The sequence below is a fragment of the Mytilus californianus genome, unplaced genomic scaffold (assembly GCF_021869535.1).
Source record: "Mytilus californianus isolate M0D057914Y unplaced genomic scaffold, xbMytCali1.0.p SCAF_11, whole genome shotgun sequence".
NCBI classification, from domain to species: Eukaryota; Metazoa; Mollusca; class Bivalvia; order Mytilida; family Mytilidae; genus Mytilus; species Mytilus californianus.
In genome coordinates, this window is record NW_026262593.1 from 8,494,881 (window position 1) to 8,517,687 (window position 22,807).

At 33.3% G+C, this 22,807-nt stretch overlaps 1 protein-coding gene and 1 long non-coding RNA gene across 3 annotated transcripts; one reads left to right on the top strand and one right to left on the bottom strand.

Moving 5' to 3' along the window:
* The first annotated feature begins 479 nt into the window (after positions 1 to 479).
* On the top strand, positions 480 to 9,572 carry LOC127719494 (beta-1,3-galactosyltransferase 1-like). 2 transcript variants are annotated; one of them, XM_052225640.1, is made up of 2 exons: positions 480 to 634; positions 8,204 to 9,572. In XM_052225640.1, exon 2 carries the CDS (start codon positions 8,237 to 8,239, stop codon positions 9,368 to 9,370), a length of 1,134 nt encoding a protein of 377 aa, XP_052081600.1. In that variant the 5' UTR covers positions 480 to 634; positions 8,204 to 8,236; the 3' UTR covers positions 9,371 to 9,572. The 2 variants fall into 2 exon arrangements, with proteins under 2 accessions (XP_052081600.1, XP_052081601.1); XM_052225641.1 differs by lacking the exon at positions 480 to 634 and adding an exon at positions 5,847 to 5,897.
* A 10,012-nt stretch (positions 9,573 to 19,584) lies between these two features.
* Positions 19,585 to 20,101, bottom strand: LOC127719495 (uncharacterized). Its single transcript, XR_007990331.1, has 2 exons — positions 20,017 to 20,101; positions 19,585 to 19,651 (listed from the first exon to the last, which is right to left on the bottom strand). It is a non-coding gene; the product is annotated as an uncharacterized LOC127719495 (long non-coding RNA).
* Positions 20,102 to 22,807: the final 2,706 nt, after the last annotated feature.

The window sequence follows — 22,807 nt, forward strand, 5'->3', positions numbered from 1 at the left end:
CAACAAATAGTTAATCATCCATCTGGAAATGATTTCAAGTAATTTGAAAGCTGTGTTAGAATATTAAGGCCAAAAGATAAAGACATGAATGACAAGTTAGTTAATAGTGTTATAGTTACATGTATAACAACTACAGTAGTTTGTCATCATACTGTTTCTTCTCTTATTGGTGAAACAATGGGTGAATAGGAAAAGATTTAAAATGACAAGTTACTGAACTACCTACGCGAAAATTAACTTTTGAATTATAAATAACCTGTGTTAGAATATTATGGCCAATAATAGATGAATGACCAGTTAGTTCATCATGTTGTAGTTTTAACAACTAAAGTATTTTATGTCATCATACTGTTTCTTCCTCTATTTGTGAAACAATGGATGAATAGAAAAAGATTAAAAATGACAAGTTGATGTACATGTAACATGTGTTATTTTTCAATATACCGACAAAACAAAATAACATAAGAAAATAAATAAAATTATGTATAGACAGATCAAAATGATGCATAACAAAAGATCGTTATCCTAATAAATCATTTGCATAGTACGTTAGAAAAAGAGATGTTTAGCCATGTCAACAAACTCATCGAATGCACAAGAAGGAGTGCTAAACGCAGAATAGTTAAATTAGAAGGTAAGTCCAAATTATGTTTGTGTTATTTAGTTTACATAAAAACCATTAAATTAATTACGAACTCAGCTGTCTGGCGTAAGTATTACTCGTAAAGTTATAAAGACAAAAACAAATTTTGGACTTCCAATTTTTATATTCATTTAAGAAATTGTAAACGAAGCTGATGACAAAATTTTAGATATATACTAGTCAACAAAAGAAACGATACAAGGCAATGCATTTTCAATTTTTGTTATTTCAAAAATCGTATTTTCACCCAAAAATTCAAAAATCGATATTAGAACTTAAAACTTTAAATATAAACATGGTCTGCTAAAAATTTTGAATGCCTTTGCAGGTATTTGAATACTTAATTCTCATCTTCGAAATTAAGTGCCGGCTTTTGAAATCATTTTCCGCAAAATAAATTTGACCCCTGTGTTCGATAATACGGTATTTTCTCACTTTCCAATTTTGTCATATTGTTTTAATCATATGCATTTGCTTTGCAAATGAATGTTTTTCTTTGGATACTTTAACAGTTTTTCCTATTTATTATATTTTATGATAAATTGGAGTTCAAACTTGTGTATCGTTACTTTTGTTGACTAGTATATTTAAAAAAAAACCTGTTTCTCTATGTTGATTTAGTTAGAGTTGCGGATGATAATTTTTAGAACTAAAATCCTTTCAAAGAAGATTTAAATTGCTGATATGTACACTAGTAATTTTTGGGGCCCTTTATAGCTTGCTGTTCGGTGTGAGCCAAGGCTCCGTGTTGAAGACCGCACTTTGACCTATAATGGTTTACTTTTATAAATGTTGACTTGGATGGAGGATTGTCTCATTGGCACTCATACCACATCTTCTAATATCTATTTAGCAAGGAATATTTAAAAATAATATGATATATTACAAAATCTTTTCTATAGTAATGAGTAATAATTCAATCGGACGAACGCGTGTTTGAATTAATTATTATATCTTTCTGGAACAAACTAACTCATTTTGGCTATGGATGTCCTTCTATTTATTTATTTTTTCAAAATCAGGTAATATAAGAGAGGCGAAAGATAAGAAAGGGACATTCAAACTCATAAGTCGAAAATAAACTGACAACGCCATGGCTAAAAAAGAAAAAGACAAACAGACAAACAAAAGTACACAAAACACAACATAGAAAACTAAGGACTGAGAAACACTTATATGTGTCCGGCTGTTTGAACTTGTCTTTAACAACAACGTTTTATACTACTGTTACTAGTAACGTTTTCATTTAGAGGATATGGTTGCTTATGGTACAACTATCAATAAAGACCATTTTACAAAGATGTGAAAAAATTACAGGTCACCGTATGGCCTTCAATAATGAGTCAAACCAATATCGTATAGTAAAAAAAAACTCATCAAAGATACCAGTCTTATAATTTTGTAGGCCAGACACGCGTTTCGTCAACAAATACTCATCAGTGACGTTCGAATAAAAGTTAAAAGGCCAAACAAAGTACAAAGTTGAAGAGCATTGCGCACTAAAAATTCCGAAAGGTTTTACCAAGGTAACCTATTTCTGGGGTAGAAAAATCCTAAGTATTTTGAACAATTCAAACAGTAACTTTTAGATATTACCATATCATTGATAATTCATGTCAAAACAGAATTGCTTACTACTGGACCACTGATACCCTCGAGATAGGAAAGCCATAAAAGGCCCCGGTAAGACAAAATGTGAAAAGAAAAACAAAACGGCGAACAGCAAACTAAGAATTACACTAAATTCATCTTCGTCAGGAATGCTCAAATGCAAACATTTGAAACCAGGGATGATAAATACTTACCATGCCAAGAGCTATATGTATATGACCAAAAAAGATCATTAGATTATAGCCAAATCCGGAGGGATTTTGAACCTAAGATTCAGAACAATGTATAAATTCCTAAACGGAAAAGTTAATAAAGGTGTTTTATAAATCATGTCAATACCGAATCATTGACTACTGAATTAAAAATGCCTTCGGGACTAGAAGTTTATCGGTATCGACCAAGTGCTAGTAAATGAATAACAAAACCACTGATAAATTTCGTACGACTGATGCAAACAGAGACAATCACTGGATTATGATTATTTTTGCTTGATATTGGTCACAAGGTTAATAGTTAGACGATGTGCAATATATTCTCTTTCGCTCTCCCGGTTCCTTGATAAAACCATGCTTTTTATCATATATTGTAAATGATATACTAGTATCGTAAGGTTTTGTAAAAGATGTTTAAGATTGAATGATTGTGTTTTGTCTTAGACAAGTGACAAGAACAGTACTGAGGATTAGTTTGTTTTCGTGGGTACCAATTTTCGTGGATATTTGATTTCGTGGATTTGCCGAAGCCTACATACAACCTGATAGAAAATGTGTAATTCGTAACGTTGAACATTTAAATTCGTGGTTTATCTGTACCCACGAAATCCACGAAAAATGGTATCCAACGAATAATAATGAATCCACAGTAACTATAATAGGTAGGTTATGTAAAGAGGATAGAGCGATTTGAGGAGTGGGAATTGCCACTGGCAGTAAACATGTCGGTATGAGGGATAGGGACAGAAAGCAAGTCATGCAACAGGCCACCTACTGACCTTCAGATAGTAGTTGTAAATTTTAACGTTCAGAGATCTGAGCACTCTCCTTACACACGAGATCAGATTTCACGTCCCTATTCCGTTCGCATTTGGATACTTATTTATACATTTTGTATAGCTGAACAGACGCCCATCTGTAGAATTGCTTTTAATATCGAACGATTTTTGCACCAAGCCGTAGAGTGAATGCAAATTTGTTCATTTCTTTTGCACAACGGGTTATTTAAAACTAAGATCCCAATTATTGTCACATTAACCTAATATCTTTTTGGTGTACTCACGCAACTTTGTTAATATAACGGAACTATAAAAACTGTCATAAAAGTGGAAGGTTTAGCTAGCTATAAGACCACGTTTAACCCAGCCTTTTCTTCTGAAAATGCATGTACCAAGTCAGAAATATGACAGTTACTTTTCACTCGTGCTGCCGCTGATTTATAACGTTAGATTTTGTCAGTTTTTATGGATTTCCTCTATTTGAATTTACCTTGGAGTTTAGTATTTTTGTTATACTTTTTTCTGGTATACAAGTATAATACTATCTGCTCATGACAATTTTGCCCAATGCATTACGGTTATAATCTGTTACATAAATCGATTTAAATATAAAAAAATAATCTACAGACAGATTTCACAGAAAGTTTACACCACATTGACTTTAAATTTTAATATAGAATGATATCGGTCATCTGCACGGCGTAGATCACCTTACAATCAATGTGAAACAACAGTATATTAGCATCAATCAAAATTCATTAATCAATATTAATCAACCATTTCAGTATTCAAACAAGGTGTACAAATAAACCCTAGAGTGTTATCAATTTATAGTTGGAATCATTTCTTACCTCTCTTCGAAAATATCAGAATTATTTGTCATAAAACTTTTCTAATCTGATATAGAACAGTTCTGCCATTGCAATAGAGCTTAGAACTTTCAGGTTCCGTACTATGGTAGACCCATCTGTATCTGTACTTGGGTAGGCCAATCACAATCTTTTCTAAGGTAGACCTATCAGGATCTGTTTAAGGTAGAACAGTTCTAAATATCATAAGTTAGAGAAGCTGTTGTGAAAGTCAGGGGAGGTTTTACTGGATTTTTCCTGTAAAGTATATATCATATAAACAATTTTTTATCAAAACTATTTAGTAGTTTTACTTGTATTAGAATGGTTATGCAGTTTTAATTATAATTATATAAATATATATTTTCTTTTGATAACAAATAAACTCTTCGTGGAGCCATTTTTTATGTGTTTATCAAAGGTAATGTTAAGATTACGCAGTGACCATTACGTTTTCTCAGGGAGTGGTTTTATACCAGAGTTTATCTAATGGAACATATTGATATGATAAAATCTTATGTAATGATACCTGTGTGGTTCAGTATTATTATATCACAGGACGTTAATCAGCAATCCATCAATTCGTATAATTATGTAGATGTTGGTTTACGCTAATAACAACAGTTCATAAAGATAATTACGAAAAATAATAATAATTATTAATTCTAAAAAAAATGTTAAACATTAAATAATCATGAAAAGTAAGATCGATAGTCAAATATGTTTGAAGATAAAATTAAATATGAATAAACAGATAAATAAATGAGCTGTTCTGATGTGTAGACCTGACAGGATCTGTTCTGATGTGTAGACCTGACAGGATCTGTTCTGATGTGTAGACCTGACAGGATCTGTTCTGATGTGTAGACCTGACAGGATCTGTTCTAGGTATTAACTGTAATGAGGTAGAAGTGTTCAAATCTGTTTTGAGTTAGATCAATCTGTCAAATCTATCTAGGGAAGAAATGTTCTAGGCTGGACCTGTCAAAAAACTGTGGTAGGGTAGAACAACTTCTGTCGCACACTGTTCTGAAGGTGTCAGAAGAACTATGGTAGAGACTGTTTAAGAACAGTTCCCCTGACAGTCCTTGACAGATTTCAGGATCAAATAGAACTTACTCCAAATGCAAATTGATTTATTCTGGAGACAGTAGATTACCGATGATCAAATCTGGTTAATCGATTAAGAAGAGAAAGGTAATAAATAAAAACTGAGATAATCGCATGAACTTCAAAAGAACCAAGAGCGTTTGTTTTGACAGGGTTAGCATCTCCTGTTATGCACGCATTACCCTCTTGCGAATCCACATTCAGTCAACATGTCATAATCGGTAATAGAACACAATCAGTAAAATAACACTATTCAGTATTATTGAAGTCAACTGCGTTAAATGAATAGTGTAGTGTTATGAAACTCCGATAGCAGTATGTGTCAAAGTAATATCAGTTTCTTAGATTGGTTGATGGTCTACTTATATTAAATGCATATGCAGGACAAAAAAGACTGCAAAGCTGACTTCAATGGATGAAGGTTATGAAATTTAGAATCCAATGTGAAAAGAGGGTATTTTGAATTGTGCCTTGCAGCAGGCAATCAACGGACTACCCAAAAAGGAGTTGACAACGCATAGAATTTAAAGTCGTGTAAAGTTTATCTTATATGACGACGTGAATGGTTTTACAAGTCGATATATGTATAAATATACGTCAAAGGAATTTGACAAGTTCTTCATAACTTTATCATGACAGATTCCCAGCAGCTATGAAATAGATTGACTGAATTTTCAATTTGGCACTGAGAGTAGTAAGGTTTCGATCGAGCGTTCTGTTTACCTGTTTACAAGATTTTAAAACACAAATCACATTAACTTAATTGAAAAAGAACTTATTTGTAGGCCCATATTTTATACGAAGAGGAATATGAATACTTACTGTTTTTGTACGTACATTTGTACAGAAGTTTGTACATCGCGTATTTTGGGTTTACTTCTTGTTGGTAAACTAACCCGGTTGAGAATTAGAAACAACACTGTTATAAACTCCCTCTCACTCAGTTGTCCAAGACTGACAAAATATGACGTCTGCATGACTTTCTTAATAGTGTGAATAATGTTTCAGAGCCGCAAAAGTATATCTTTAACGGTCTCGTCTACTAACAAAATACGACTAACCAACTAATGGGTCACCGTGTATATGAATTTTAGAAAAAAATGGATGATATGTTTAGTCTCAAATTTTGGTCCGGCCTCAAATCTATGTCCTTTCCTAAAATCTGTGTTCAAATTGGGGTTTTTTTTCTGCGTTAAAGACATCACAAATCTGTGTCCTTACTTTCTCAAATCTGTGTCCTTTCCAAAAAGTTATGATCTGCATCACACACATACTTACTTCAGAAAAAAAAACAAGATTACGCAATAGTTATGATGGAGGTTCAGGAAACTATCATAGATGATTGATATAACTAATGAAACAGTAACATAGACAATTAATGAAGATATTTGTTTAAAGACAAAAGACAAGCTATCTTGACAAAAAGGACAGTTTCATCTTGAAAACTAAAAACGGATAACAATTACTGACACCCTTAACCCGTCACATTCTCCATGTGCCTGTTATAAGTCAGGAGCCTGTAGTTCAGTAGTTTTCGTTGGTTCATGTCTGTCATATTTGTTTTTCGTAAATTGTTTTGTTATGAATTAGGCCGTTTGTTTTTCAATTGAATTGTTTCCTGTCGAACTTTGGTGAATAGTAGTTTCAGTGGCATTCGTACCACATCTCCTTATTTTCATATTGGGACATTCAGGTGCTTTAGAAGGGAAATAAACTCCTATTTTTGGAAACACCACGTTAGCAAGCAAATCGTCTGTAAACGGAGAAGGTTCTTAAAATGCTTGTTAGTAAAAAAAATCATTTTAATCCCCTGGCAGTCTTTGCTTACATGTTTCTTACAATGCAAGTCCCTCGTTAATAAACATTTCAGGACAAGGGTTGAGGACAAATTTGGATAGATATCGAAATGTGGGTAATTCAGTAAGAGAACATAGGGGCGAATTGTTTACACGGACATACATTTACAAATGACTTCTACATTTCAACTCGACACAGATATAAGAAAAGGACACAGATTGAGGCCGTACTTTTTAAACGGACTTGTGAATAACGTAACGAATGGACACAGATTCGGGTAAACATATTAAAATTTACGGTTTACAACAGTAAAGAGGGAACTCTGTTTTACGACCGAGAAAATTTCAATAGATATGTTTTGAAAAAGAAATACTTTTAAGTCAAATTGATTGAGTAATACTTATTTTACCTCAAGCTAAATGAAATATGTGTTAAAGTGAAACGTTAAGATTCTATATTCCACAGATTTGGGATTCCACAAATAATGAAAATATACCAAAGGATTAATAAAATATTAAAGGTAGGAAAAGGACAAACCACATGATGGCCATCTGAAAATAAGACACAAAAACAACAATCCTAAATCATTTTAAAAAAACATTCAAGATAAGTATATATATTCCCATTTTATACCTTGATGGAACGTCTCGGGTTTGACGGCTGTGTTAACTTTCACCAGGAATGTTCCGAGCTATCACATTAAAAAAGAAAAACAAAGGATATGGAGTATCCATCAATGACACAAAATCAGTACATGCACAGCAATAAACACACAATATATTTGAAGATGGGGACAAAAGAAATACCTCGATCCTTTTTTGTTAAACATTCATCATATAAGAATGTATGAAAATATATGTAAAAAACTGATTACCCCATAGTGTACTTGCCGACCGACAATCCATCACTATGCTACCAAGTTATCACGTTTTGCGTTTGAGATATATTGTACTTATAACAACACTTAGTTGACAAAACACCTTGTGATTACACATTTTACTTCAATTACATTGTTAAAGATTATTGTGTAAATCTGAAACATTTTGGGGTAAATGTTTACTTTGTACGTTCTGTTTGTAATATATATTGATGAGACATTACGACAACATAATCAAGATATTGTTTTATAGGGGACGAGTCCGAAAGTATTTGTTACTGTATGTTTGGTTATACATTTTAAACTATTTTGTTATATATTTGCAGAATATACCAAAGTTACTATTCTAAATACAAGATATGAACGACAGAAGATATCTGACTTTTATTTTCTTTATTGTCATTTTGAACATATTGATTCTTAGTATGGTGGAAGACTTCAGTAAATTCAAATTAGAAATTCCGATATTCAACAGTATACAACAATTTCAAATGAAGGATATTTACAATTGTGATGAAGATCAAAACAACAATACTTCCATACAAAGAAGAGAACTCAGATCTAGAGGTTCTAATTATCCTATTGTTATATCAATGCCATATAAAATAAATAACAAAAACTTATGTCATGGAGTTCCTAAAGTGTCAACCATCGTAATGGTCCATACAGCACCTAAACACTTTACAAGAAGAATGGTTCTAAGGAGCAAAATGCTTAATGCAACATACTATAGTCCAGAGAGTATTCGTGTCGTATTTCTCTTAGGATTGGTAAAAAGTGAAATAATACAAAAAAGAATAGAAGCTGAAAGTGAAACGTACGGTGATATAGTGCAAGGCTATTTTCTAGATACGTATCGGAATTTAACAAACAAAGGCGTCATGGGGTATAAATGGATAACAGAGCATTGTATGAATGCAGAGTTTGTTACAAAAATTGACGATGATGTCTATATAAATTTTTTCAAAGTTTTCGAAGAAATGTTTGACCTTAAAAAGAAGAAAAAGTTTATTCTTTGCAATAAGATAGGAAAACATAGAATGAATATTGTACGAAATAAAAGAAGCAAATGGTATGTAGGAGATGACGAATTTAAAGGATTGAAACGATATCCTCACACATATTGTAGTGGACTTGTAGTGTTCATATCTATAGACTTGGTGCCTATGTTATACCAAGCTGCCATCGGTTCACCATTTGTTTGGGTGGACGATTTTTATTTATTCGGAATTTTACCATCGAAAATTGATGGTGTTGTACACGTTGATTTAAGGACGAGGTTGAATTTTCACTTAATGAAGGCAGTAAGATGTTATACAAAATATGGAACAAAGTGTCCACACGCAGTTGTGTATGCAGCATATCACGGAAACAAGGGCTTTGATAAACTGTGGACAGCAATCGTCAAAGACAGACAACAGAGTATTTATGGAAATTATTATATGAATTTACCAGCTTTGTCAAATCCAAAAATAAAACCTTTGTCATTGTAATCATAATGTCCCTTGGTTTCATGATTTTTGTTCAACTACTGGTTGTAGTTATCCTTCAATTTTTTTTTAATTTATTATTCCGCACAATAACTGACTGAACAGAATATAAACGCAAATACTGCAATGATGTTTCCAATTCAAGTGTCATGAACTGATTGATCTAAGTATTTTTGGTGTTTGAATTTGTCATATATCGGACTTCTGCCAGGTGTTTAATACTAGAATAATGGTATTTTTTTAAATTTAGATAATGACATTATTAGCCAAATTATTAAGCAAAACCGCCAGGGTTTGGCTAATGAAGTCAATATCAGAAAATATACATCCTTATTCCTTTAATTGGTATTCCTTCTTAATATATGTGTTTGGGTAAACTGTGAAATTATCAATAGTAGTTAAAAAAAACTCTTTTGATACGCGCACATAACATAGAGGTAGTTGTTTAGTTGTTTCATTGAAAAAATAATGCGGATGGACATGAACACGTGATGTTTCTGTATTCTTTCGCGACGTCATTGACTAGTTTTTTTTATAGACGTATTGTTTGCGAACTTAACAAAAAATTGGCAGTAGGATCAAAGGGAAAATGTGAAAAATTAACGATAATGCATAGATTTTGGACTGACGAATATAATTTGACATAGCAGGGATGTTGTGAAAAAAGAGTTTGGCATATATAATGACGGTCAACTACAAATAAATAAAATTACCAACAAGAAATATTTTTAGGATACCTATCTTTATAAAATATTCTGGGGAAAAAATCATTATCAAAACACATACTAGTAGTCTACAATCGAGGAACCAAATTAAACGGAGTTTGTTTGAACTTAACAGATGAAATTTTGTCCGTCATTCAGAAATTTTGGGACCGAATTCCTCTTTGTATATTTTATGAGTCATTTCTATGCAGACCTTAAAACTTTAGTCATATGATGATATCACAACTTCATATGTGTTTTGTGATTTCTGATAAACTATGATTCAGAAATGTTTCAAAAGTGTATTCAAATTATAAGCTTTGATAAAGAAACCATGCCGTTCACCACTGTCATATTACTTTTTTTTTCTTTATTGATGAATCAATGAATTGAGAGACAAAGATTCAAAATGAAAAATATCTGTAACATGCGTTCTTGTTTAATTTATAACAAATAAAGATTAATACAATATTGGAAATACAGATAAAAAAGACATGCTTAAAGATGTGAATAATATCATAGAAAGCTCACAAAGGAGCTAGAATAGTTGATTTAGAATGTAAGTCCATAATAACTATCTCTTTACTAGGATATATGCCTATATGTAATAATTCACTAAATAGCTTTTGAGTAGATTTACAAATTTAAACTTAATTTGTTGATATATTTTAAAGTATATCATATACTATATATATATAGCTAGACTCTTTAAAATTCTTTTAGATGTCACTAGGTTTCTTTCAGAGTGTGTCGACGACTTGAGAAACACTTTAAGGGGGATATTTGCCATTACTGTTTTTTTTAGTTTTGCATGATAAGGGTCACTTGGTATTTTAGTTATATATTATGCATTTTTACACCTTTCGCTCTCTCGGTTCCGGGATTAAACTATCTGCTTTCAAAGACGACTTTATTTTCAAAAAGTGTGCATTGACATGATAGAAATTTAAATTCAAGCAATATTAATACACGTGGAAGTTGTTATATGAATTTATCATGTTTCCATGATTTTTTTAATCGCTGGGTTAATGAATATATTACATTTACTGCTGTTGACATTTGTAATATATGATACATTGTTATAATTTGCCCAACAAATTGATCAATGTATAATAAAATGATCTACGCTTTATAGGTAGCCAATATCTATTAATCTATCAGATTTCACATAAACGCTACACTACATTGATTAAATATAAATTTGGTATGATATTGGTTACATGCACTGTATAAATCTTATTATCCTGACAGTGTAATCAATGAGAGGCAACAGTAACTAACTGATGTGAAAAATGTGATATTCGTATATTTTTAGCACTCGAGACATCTGATACAGCTGTACCAAGTTTTAAGCTTCCTGTCAAATAGTTTCAGAGTGGATGTGTTCACAAGGTGTCACTGTAACAATACCCCAAACCATAGTCAAAGTCCAATACCTCCCGTAATTTATAATTATGACCTTATTACTAATAATTCAGGTCAACACAGAAGTGCTTCTACTGGGTTAGTTCCAAGCCAGCAGACATTTGACGTTGTATAAACATCAGTTCGACGTCAGACCCTAACGTCGCGCCTACGTTAGATTTTGGTTGTATATGATATTTTTTAGACGTCAAAAACTGACGTCTACCCAACGTCTTGACATACGTCCGTTCAACGTCTGTACAACGTAGTTACAACATTAGTACAACGTTGGTACAACATCCGACCAACCAACAGAATGAACCTGAATAAGGATGTTCCACGTCTGTACAACGTCTAATCAAAGTCCTAACAACCACTATTAAACCTCTTTAAATATCCTCAGATGTGTGTACAACGTCTAATCAACCTCCTAACAACCACCATTAAACCTCTTTATATATCCTCAGATATCTGTACAACGTCTAATCAACGACATAACAACCACCATTAAACCTATTTAAATATCCTCAGATGTCTTCAGAGCTAATTAAAGACCAAAGTTAAACCTTGTTAACGTTCTTAAATTGGACAACTTAAGGTAATGAAACAATAATTCATACAAGTTAACGTCCTGAATACGTGCTTCTAAACCTTAGAAAATCATTCCTTCCAACAAAGGTTGGTAACCTTTTAATTCAGTGCTGGTGGACATAATATGTCTCCACAACTACTTTGCACATCAATCTGGTGTTGACCAGGGGTTCAAAAACGGTCGCTTTGTCAGGGCTTGACCAGTAAATAATATTTTTGACTTGATATGCAGAGCCTGAAATGGACATATAAAGTTTTGTCAGGTTAATAAAGGAGAAACCAACAAATATCAATTAGCTAAGTTCTAAAAGGCAGAACTATGAGCTTTGAACACTTGAAATATGTGTTGAAACAAAACAATAAATAATTGAATGAATCTACATATTTTAATGTGGTATTTTTAAAAAAATCAATGTCAATTTTCTGCTCCATTTCTATTGATGATACTTCAGGTAAGCTTCTGTTACCTGTTTGTCATGTTCCGTTTCTAAAATAAAAAATATATAATTCATGTGAAAACCAAACAGTTTAGCGTTTACAACATAATGTCATTAGTGCTGCATTATCGATGTTTAAAGCAAACTTTTAGGCAAAGAGTTACACCCCTGATTTTAATTACAAATTGTTCTAGGTAAAGTAAAACTATAAAGTAAAACTATTCTTTATAATTCTTTTATATAGCAGAGATCATACATTGCAAACACAGATCAATGATGGAAAATATAAAGTATATTTTTTCAAATTATCTTGAAATACCACGGAGATTTTGACAGTCACTCATCTTGAGATACAATAATGCCCCACAAGCACCGAGATCTTGACAGTCATGCACTCATCTTGGAAAACAATAATGCATCGCAAGCACCGAGATATTGGCGGTCACCCATCTTGAGAAACAATAATGCACCACAAGCACCGAGATCTTGACAGTCACTCTTCTTGGGAAACAATAATGCACCGCAAGCACCGAGATCTTGACAATCACTCATCTTGAGATACAATAATGCCCCACAAGCACCGAGATCTTGACAGTCACTCATCTTGAGAAACAATAATGCACCGCAAGTACCGAGATCTTGACAGTCACTCTTCTTGGGAAACAATAATGCACCGCAAGCACCGAGATCTGTACAGTCACTCATCTTGTGATACAATAATGCCCCACAAGCACCGATATCTTGACAGTCACTCATCTTGGAAAACAATAATGCACCGCAAGCATCGAGATCTTGACAGTCACTCATCTTGTAATACAATAATGCCCCACAAACACCGAGATCTTGACAGTCACTCATCATGGGAAACAATACTGCACCGCAAGCACCGAGATCTTGACAATCACTCATCTTGAGATACAATAATGCCCCACAAGCACCGAGATCTTGACAGTCACTCATCTTGAGAAACAATAATGCACCGCAAGTACCGAGATCTTGACAGTCACTCATCTTGGGAAACAATAATGCACCGCAAGCACCGAGATCTGTTCAGTCACTCATCTTGTGATAAAATAATGCCCCACAAGCACCGAGATCTTGACAGTCACTCATCTTGGGAAACAATAATTAATGCATCGCAAGCACCAATATCTTGACATTCATTAATCTTCAGAAACAATAATGCATCACAAGCACCGAGATCCTGGCAGTCACTCATCTTGAGAAACAATTATGCACCACAAGCACCGAGATCTTAACAGTCACTCATCTTTGGAAACAATAATGCCCTACAAGCACCAAGATCTTGACAGTCACTCATCTTGGGAAACAATAATGCATTGCTAGCACCGAGATCTTGACAGTCACTCATCTTGGGAAACAATAATGCATCACAAGCACCGAGATATTGACAGTCACTCATCTTGGGAAACAATAATACATCACAAGCACCGAGATATTGACAGTCACTCATCTTGGGAAACAATAATGCATCACAAGCATCGAGATATTGATAGTCACTCATCTTGGGAAACAATAATGCATCACAAGCACCGAGATATTGGCAGTCACTCATCTTGAGAAGCAATAATGCACCGCAAGTACCAAGATCATGACACTCACTCATCTTGAGATACAATAATGCCCGACAAGCACCGAGATCTTGACTGTCACTCATCTTGAGATACAATAATGCATCGCAAGCACCGAGACCTTGACAGTCACTAATTTTTGGAAACAATAATGCCCCACAAGTACCGAGATCTGTACAGTCACTCATCTTGGGAAACAATAATTAATGCACCTCAAGTACCGAGATCTTTTCAGTCACTATAATGCATCACAAGTACCGAGATCTTGACAAACACTCATTTTGTATAATAAAACATCCATAAAAAATGTATCCTACATTGCCAGATAGACCCTTATAATTTTAATATAATTCAAAATAAATAGTATTCATGTATAATTAGTTATATTGATATATTTTATTTTATATTTAAAGTCTTTATCAATAGATATTTTTGGCATGTTTGCTATACGCAAGAAGTAGTTAAACATTGAAACTTTGTTTACATTATTCTTCACACTGTAATAAATTCCAGTCTTTTGTGATACTTTTTTTTAATCTTACGAATACATGTTTATGGGTTATGTTTAGACATTAAAACCATAGGAATATTTGCTTTTTCCTTTAATTTTTTGTGCTGTAATAATTAAGTATGGTCAATAGGTAAAGCATCAGTATTAAATACATCATGTATTTCGATGTTATCATATAATTACCCCTTTGAAATTGGTCAGATTGTGTATTAATATTTCCATTGGTCACACATGTTTCTTATCTGCATATTACTTCTCCGATAACATGTTTGAATACATGCTGTGAGTGACAGCTAGAGTAGAAAGGAATTTGTTAGTTCTAAATGTATTTCAAGGTCAAGAATGTCATGTGTTGTAAATCTTTGACTTTTATAAATTTACATCAACATACGTACTGTTATCTGTAACATGCGTTCTTGTTTAATTTATAACAAATAAAGATTAATACAATATTGGAAATACAGATAAAAAAGACATGCTTAAAGATGTGAATAATATCATAGAAAGCTCACAAAGGAGCTAGAATAGTTGATTTAGAATGTAAGTCCATAATAACTATCTCTTTACTAGGATATATGCCTATATGTAATAATTCACTAAATAGCTTTTGAGTAGATTTACAAATTTAAACTTAATTTGTTGATATATTTTAAAGTATATCATATACTATATATATATAGCTAGACTCTTTAAAATTCTTTTAGATGTCACTAGGTTTCTTTCAGAGTGTGTCGACGACTTGAGAAACACTTTAAGGGGGATATTTGCCATTACTGTTTTTTTTAGTTTTGCATGATAAGGGTCACTTGGTATTTTAGTTATATATTATGCATTTTTACACCTTTCGCTCTCTCGGTTCCGGGATTAAACTATCTGCTTTCAAAGACGACTTTATTTTCAAAAAGTGTGCATTGACATGATAGAAATTTAAATTCAAGCAATATTAATACACGTGGAAGTTGTTATATGAATTTATCATGTTTCCATGATTTTTTTAATCGCTGGGTTAATGAATATATTACATTTACTGCTGTTGACATTTGTAATATATGATACATTGTTATAATTTGCCCAACAAATTGATCAATGTATAATAAAATGATCTACGCTTTATAGGTAGCCAATATCTATTAATCTATCAGATTTCACATAAACGCTACACTACATTGATTAAATATAAATTTGGTATGATATTGGTTACATGCACTGTATAAATCTTATTATCCTGACAGTGTAATCAATGAGAGGCAACAGTAACTAACTGATGTGAAAAATGTGATATTCGTATATTTTTAGCACTCGAGACATCTGATACAGCTGTACCAAGTTTTAAGCTTCCTGTCAAATAGTTTCAGAGAGGATGTGTTCACAAGGTGTCACTGTAACAATACCCCAAACCATAGTCAAAGTCCAATACCTCCCGTAATTTATAATTATGACCTTATTACTAATAATTCAGGTCAACACAGAAGTGCTTCTACTGGGTTAGTTCCAAGCCAGCAGACATTTGACGTTGTATAAACATCAGTTCGACGTCAGACCCTAACGTCGCGCCTACGTTAGATTTTGGTTGTATATGATATTTTTTAGACGTCAAAAACTGACGTCTACCCAACGTCTTGACATACGTCCGTTCAACGTCTGTACAACGTAGTTACAACATTAGTACAACGTTGGTACAACATCCGACCAACCAACAGAATGAACCTGAATAAGGATGTTCCACGTCTGTACAACGTCTAATCAAAGTCCTAACAACCACTATTAAACCTCTTTAAATATCCTCAGATGTGTGTACAACGTCTAATCAACCTCCTAACAACCACCATTAAACCTCTTTATATATCCTCAGATATCTGTACAACGTCTAATCAACGACATAACAACCACCATTAAACCTATTTAAATATCCTCAGATGTCTTCAGAGCTAATTAAAGACCAAAGTTAAACCTTGTTAACGTTCTTAAATTGGACAACTTAAGGTAATGAAACAATAATTCATACAAGTTAACGTCCTGAATACGTGCTTCTAAACCTTAGAAAATCATTCCTTCCAACAAAGGTTGGTAACCTTTTAATTCAGTGCTGGTGGACATAATATGTCTCCACAACTACTTTGCACATCAATCTGGTGTTGACCAGGGGTTCAAAAACGGTCGCTTTGTCAGGGCTTGACCAGTAAATAATATTTTTGACTTGATATGCAGAGCCTGAAATGGACATATAAAGTTTTGTCAGGTTAATAAAGGAGAAACCAACAAATATCAATTAGCTAAGTTCTAAAAGGCAGAACTATGAGCTTTGAACACTTGAAATATGTGTTGAAACAAAACAATAAATAATTGAATGAATCTACATATTTTAATGTGGTATTTTTAAAAAAATCAATGTCAATTTTCTGCTCCATTTCTATTGATGATACTTCAGGTAAGCTTCTGTTACCTGTTTGTCATGTTCCGTTTCTAAAATAAAAAATATATAATTCATGTGAAAACCAAACAGTTTAGCGTTTACAACATAATGTCATTAGTGCTGCATTATCGATGTTTAAAGCAAACTTTTAGGCAAAGAGTTACACCCCTGATTTTAATTACAAATTGTTCTAGGTAAAGTAAAACTATAAAGTAAAACTATTCTTTATAATTCTTTTATATAGCAGAGATCATACATTGCAAACACAGATCAATGATGGAAAATATAAAGTATATTTTTTCAAATTATCTTGAAATACCACGGAGATTTTGACAGTCACTCATCTTGAGATACAATAATGCCCCACAAGCACCGAGATCTTGACAGTCATGCACTCATCTTGGAAAACAATAATGCATCGCAAGCACCGAGATATTGGCGGTCACCCATCTTGAGAAACAATAATGCACCACAAGCACCGAGATCTTGACAGTCACTCTTCTTGGGAAACAATAATGCACCGCAAGCACCGAGATCTTGACAATCACTCATCTTGAGATACAATAATGCCCCACAAGCACCGAGATCTTGACAGTCACTCATCTTGAGAAACAATAATGCACCGCAAGTACCGAGATCTTGACAGTCACTCTTCTTGGGAAACAATAATGCACCGCAAGCACCGAGATCTGTACAGTCACTCATCTTGTGATACAATAATGCCCCACAAGCACCGATATCTTGACAGTCACTCATCTTGGAAAACAATAATGCACCGCAAGCATCGAGATCTTGACAGTCACTCATCTTGTAATACAATAATGCCCCACAAACACCGAGATCTTGACAGTCACTCATCATGGGAAACAATACTGCACCGCAAGCACCGAGATCTTGACAATCACTCATCTTGAGATACAATAATGCCCCACAAGCACCGAGATCTTGACAGTCACTCATCTTGAGAAACAATAATGCACCGCAAGTACCGAGATCTTGACAGTCACTCATCTTGGGAAACAATAATGCACCGCAAGCACCGAGATCTGTTCAGTCACTCATCTTGTGATAAAATAATGCCCCACAAGCACCGAGATCTTGACAGTCACTCATCTTGGGAAACAATAATTAATGCATCGCAAGCACCAATATCTTGACATTCATTAATCTTCAGAAACAATAATGCATCACAAGCACCGAGATCCTGGCAGTCACTCATCTTGAGAAACAATTATGCACCACAAGCACCGAGATCTTAACAGTCACTCATCTTTGGAAACAATAATGCCCTACAAGCACCAAGATCTTGACAGTCACTCATCTTGGGAAACAATAATGCATTGCTAGCACCGAGATCTTGACAGTCACTCATCTTGGGAAACAATAATGCATCACAAGCACCGAGATATTGACAGTCACTCATCTTGGGAAACAATAATACATCACAAGCACCGAGATATTGACAGTCACTCATCTTGGGAAACAATAATGCATCACAAGCATCGAGATATTGATAGTCACTCATCTTGGGAAACAATAATGCATCACAAGCACCGAGATATTGGCAGTCACTCATCTTGAGAAGCAATAATGCACCGCAAGTACCAAGATCATGACACTCACTCATCTTGAGATACAATAATGCCCGACAAGCACCGAGATCTTGACTGTCACTCATCTTGAGATACAATAATGCATCGCAAGCACCGAGACCTTGACAGTCACTAATTTTTGGAAACAATAATGCCCCACAAGTACCGAGATCTGTACAGTCACTCATCTTGGGAAACAATAATTAATGCACCTCAAGTACCGAGATCTTTTCAGTCACTATAATGCATCACAAGTACCGAGATCTTGACAAACACTCATTTTGTATAATAAAACATCCATAAAAAATGTATCCTACATTGCCAGATAGACCCTTATAATTTTAATATAATTCAAAATAAATAGTATTCATGTATAATTAGTTATATTGATATATTTTATTTTATATTTAAAGTCTTTATCAATAGATATTTTTGGCATGTTTGCTATACGCAAGAAGTAGTTAAACATTGAAACTTTGTTTACATTATTCTTCACACTGTAATAAATTCCAGTCTTTTGTGATACTTTTTTTTAATCTTACGAATACATGTTTATGGGTTATGTTTAGACATTAAAACCATAGGAATATTTGCTTTTTCCTTTAATTTTTTGTGCTGTAATAATTAAGTATGGTCAATAGGTAAAGCATCAGTATTAAATACATCATGTATTTCGATGTTATCATATAATTACCCCTTTGAAATTGGTCAGATTGTGTATTAATATTTCCATTGGTCACACATGTTTCTTATCTGCATATTACTTCTCCGATAACATGTTTGAATACATGCTGTGAGTGACAGCTAGAGTAGAAAGGAATTTGTTAGTTCTAAATGTATTTCAAGGTCAAGAATGTCATGTGTTGTAAATCTTTGACTTTTATAAATTTACATCAACATATAAGAACGAAATTTTATCCGGTCTGAGATTACATAGTTGAACTTCAGTACGGTGTTATAAATAATTACTTGCCAGACGAATTAATTCTTCTATTTCATCCGATGTTCCATGATATATTATGAATCCATCCTCCCTGTATCTGTAATGATAGAATTTTGGAGAAGGCGTTACAAGTTGAAAAACTTGTGTCTCATTCATTTGTCCATTTTGAACAATTAAATATGTTTTAACTAATGATAGAATTATACTTTTGCCAAACGCTTATGCTTTTTATCAAATCATTGTTCATATTTTTTTCTAAATAAGTTAGTTCTTTTATCCATTTTTCAATTTATAAGTGCATACGTGCATAATTATAAATCATATCTGATCAGAGATCTGATCTACACAAATCACTAAACTCATACTTGCGGGGACAGCGAATAATTACTGCTACAATACTGTTTACACTAAATTATCATATATCTATTATCAAAGCTGACAAAAAATGAAAATTATACTTACTTTGCACTTTTTACAGCTATGTATATCACACGTCGTAGAAATTGTTGTTGTTATCAAATTGGCACACATAAATTCGAAATGTCGGTCTCATACGCATGCGCCAATTCAAATCAAATCTGTTTGTGTAATTTAAATATTTTACTGCGAAAAAGTGATGCATACACTTTTATCATGTCAATTTGAAGATTTATATATATAAACAAAAGTAATCATTGAATTAATTCAAAAATAGAAGTAAACCAATATAAATAAAAAGTTGCGAGCCTGCTTAGTATATATATGTCCGTGTACGTGTGATTTCGATATTCTAGATTAATTTAGACGTCCGACCGACGTTGTATAAGGTCGCGACCAAAAACCAAGGTTGTATAGATGTCATTCTATAACGTCCGACAGACGTTTGCCAGCCGACGTTGAACCGACGTTGAATTCAGGTCGCCGATGTTGCGACCTATTTTCAACCAAATATCGACGTCTGTACAACATCGGGTGCCTGCTTGGTTATATCCTCGGGAAGGAAAACTTCACCAGCAGTAGTATCGACCCAATGGTTGTAAATAAACACATCATAGGTACCAGGATTAAAATTTTGTAAGCCAGATGCGCGTTTCGTTTACAAAAGAATCATCAGTGACGCTCGATTCAAAAAGGTTAAAATAAGAATTTGAAGAGCATCAAGGACCCACAATTTCAAAAGGTTTTGCCAGATACAGATGAGGTAATCTATTCCTTGGGAAGAAAATCCTTAGTTTTCCGGAAAATTCAAAGTTTTGTGAACAGTTGATTTATAATTATGACCATATCAATCATAACTCAAGTTAACACAGCAGTGCTGACTGGGCTGGTGATATCCTGAGGAGGAAACCTCTACTAGCAGTGGCATCGACCCAGTGGTTATAAATAAACTAATAAACTAATTTACCATCCATGTCAAGTCCTAAAATATAACCTCTGTTAATTGACATTAAAGGTTCCAGTAAGTTTCTTCTACTTTCTTTTATATACACCTGTTCGCTATTTAGTCCAATCCGGGAAAAAAATCATTTAGACACAACTTCCTGTTTGGGTCAAGGATTGCAACTACAAAGGTCATTAGTAACGAGCTGAGGAAGGAAAATGTTTAGAAAGCAGACATTTTGAAACTATGATGGATTATGATCCACTTTTTTAAAACATAAATTAAAATCATAAAAATGCTTTGTATGATGTGTACGATTGTTTAAACAGTTCTTTTTGAAAAGTTCTATGCATAATACATTGTTTAAACAGGGCCCTAGATAGCTTCAACTGGATGAAAAAGTTGTGTAATTTCAGAACTTATCCAGATTGGAGAAATAGCGATAAGGTGTATTCCAACTGTTCAAGTTTCATTTCAATCAAGTTATCATCCGGAAACCATTTTTCCATTATTTTTTTTTTTTAATAAATTAGAGTCAACAGAAGTTAAAAGATTTGCATGTTTCATATATGCAGTAAGAAGATATAAATCAATAAAAATCTGAGGTAAATGCAAGAACTCGACCGGATGCGTCGACAGTGTGAGTGTCTACAGCTGGTCATGCATTATCCGCCATACGAATCCAAACCGAGTCTTAAACCTATAATTGTTTACTTTTTACACATTGTGACTTGGATGGAGAGTTGTCTCATTGGCACTCATACCACATCTTCTTATTTATATTTAATGTTACAATCGATAAAAGGACACAAAAGGAAATCTAACGATCAGACGACTATTGAAATACAAAACTGTAAAATAGAATGAACATAAGCAAAGTCTATAATAAAGGAGTAAGGCCCAGTTTTGGCCCAAGAAAATAAAATGTTTGACAACTATTTCAAATTGGCACATAATGTTTGGAAATGCATAGAGTGAAGAAATATCAATGAAAAACATTAGATTTTTTATCTGATGACGTCACAATTACGTCATAATATGTACCGTTTTCATGAAAACGATGAAAAATACAGAATTAGTGCAATTTTCCAACGTTATTTCCATTACGGAAACATCGTGCACAGCCAAGAAACAACAAAATAATTTAAGAGAAGCTTTATTAAAACTATTGACATAATCTTACCAAATATAAATTTGTTTCTAGGGTGCGCACATACTTTTCTATTCTAAAAAGTACTTAGCATTTGATGAAAAACAAGGAAATTCAAGAAATTTTACAAAATATACAAATTTCGTCATGGTTTGTTGCCATGGGAGCTCGTTTAATGTGAAATTTGTTTTTATTTTCTGAAAAACCATGTACTTTAGTCTAGTTAGGGCAAATTTAAGAATATGTATGATAACTTTTAAATTTGCAGTAATATTTGGGCCAAATAAGTGCCTTATTTCCCCAACGCCTTTGTGTCATAGAACTTCTATCTAATATTATATTCAGAAATATTATTCTAGTGCTGTGAACATTTCTTTGAACTGATATGAAAACATAGGGGTCTACGTCTTCGTTTTGTCTGTTTCAATAAGTTAAGTTTGAATGATGTGATTTGCTGTGATCGTCTGATTGATTAAATTCCTGTAATGAATATGTCATGCGTATTTAGGACGAGAAAAAAAAACATTTAATACAATATGTAGGTTTTGTAAAGTAGTTCGACCATGATGAAGGCGAGACCTTTGGACTGCAATCGGAAATTGAGAGTCGCACACTTTTCTTTGCAACTGGTCACATACTGACCCCTTAAGGGCATACGATACAGTTACAGGGGAAGTAATGACGTTGCTAACGTAAATTGTTATTTTCGCGACGTCAAACTGTGACTTATCGGGAAAAGATGC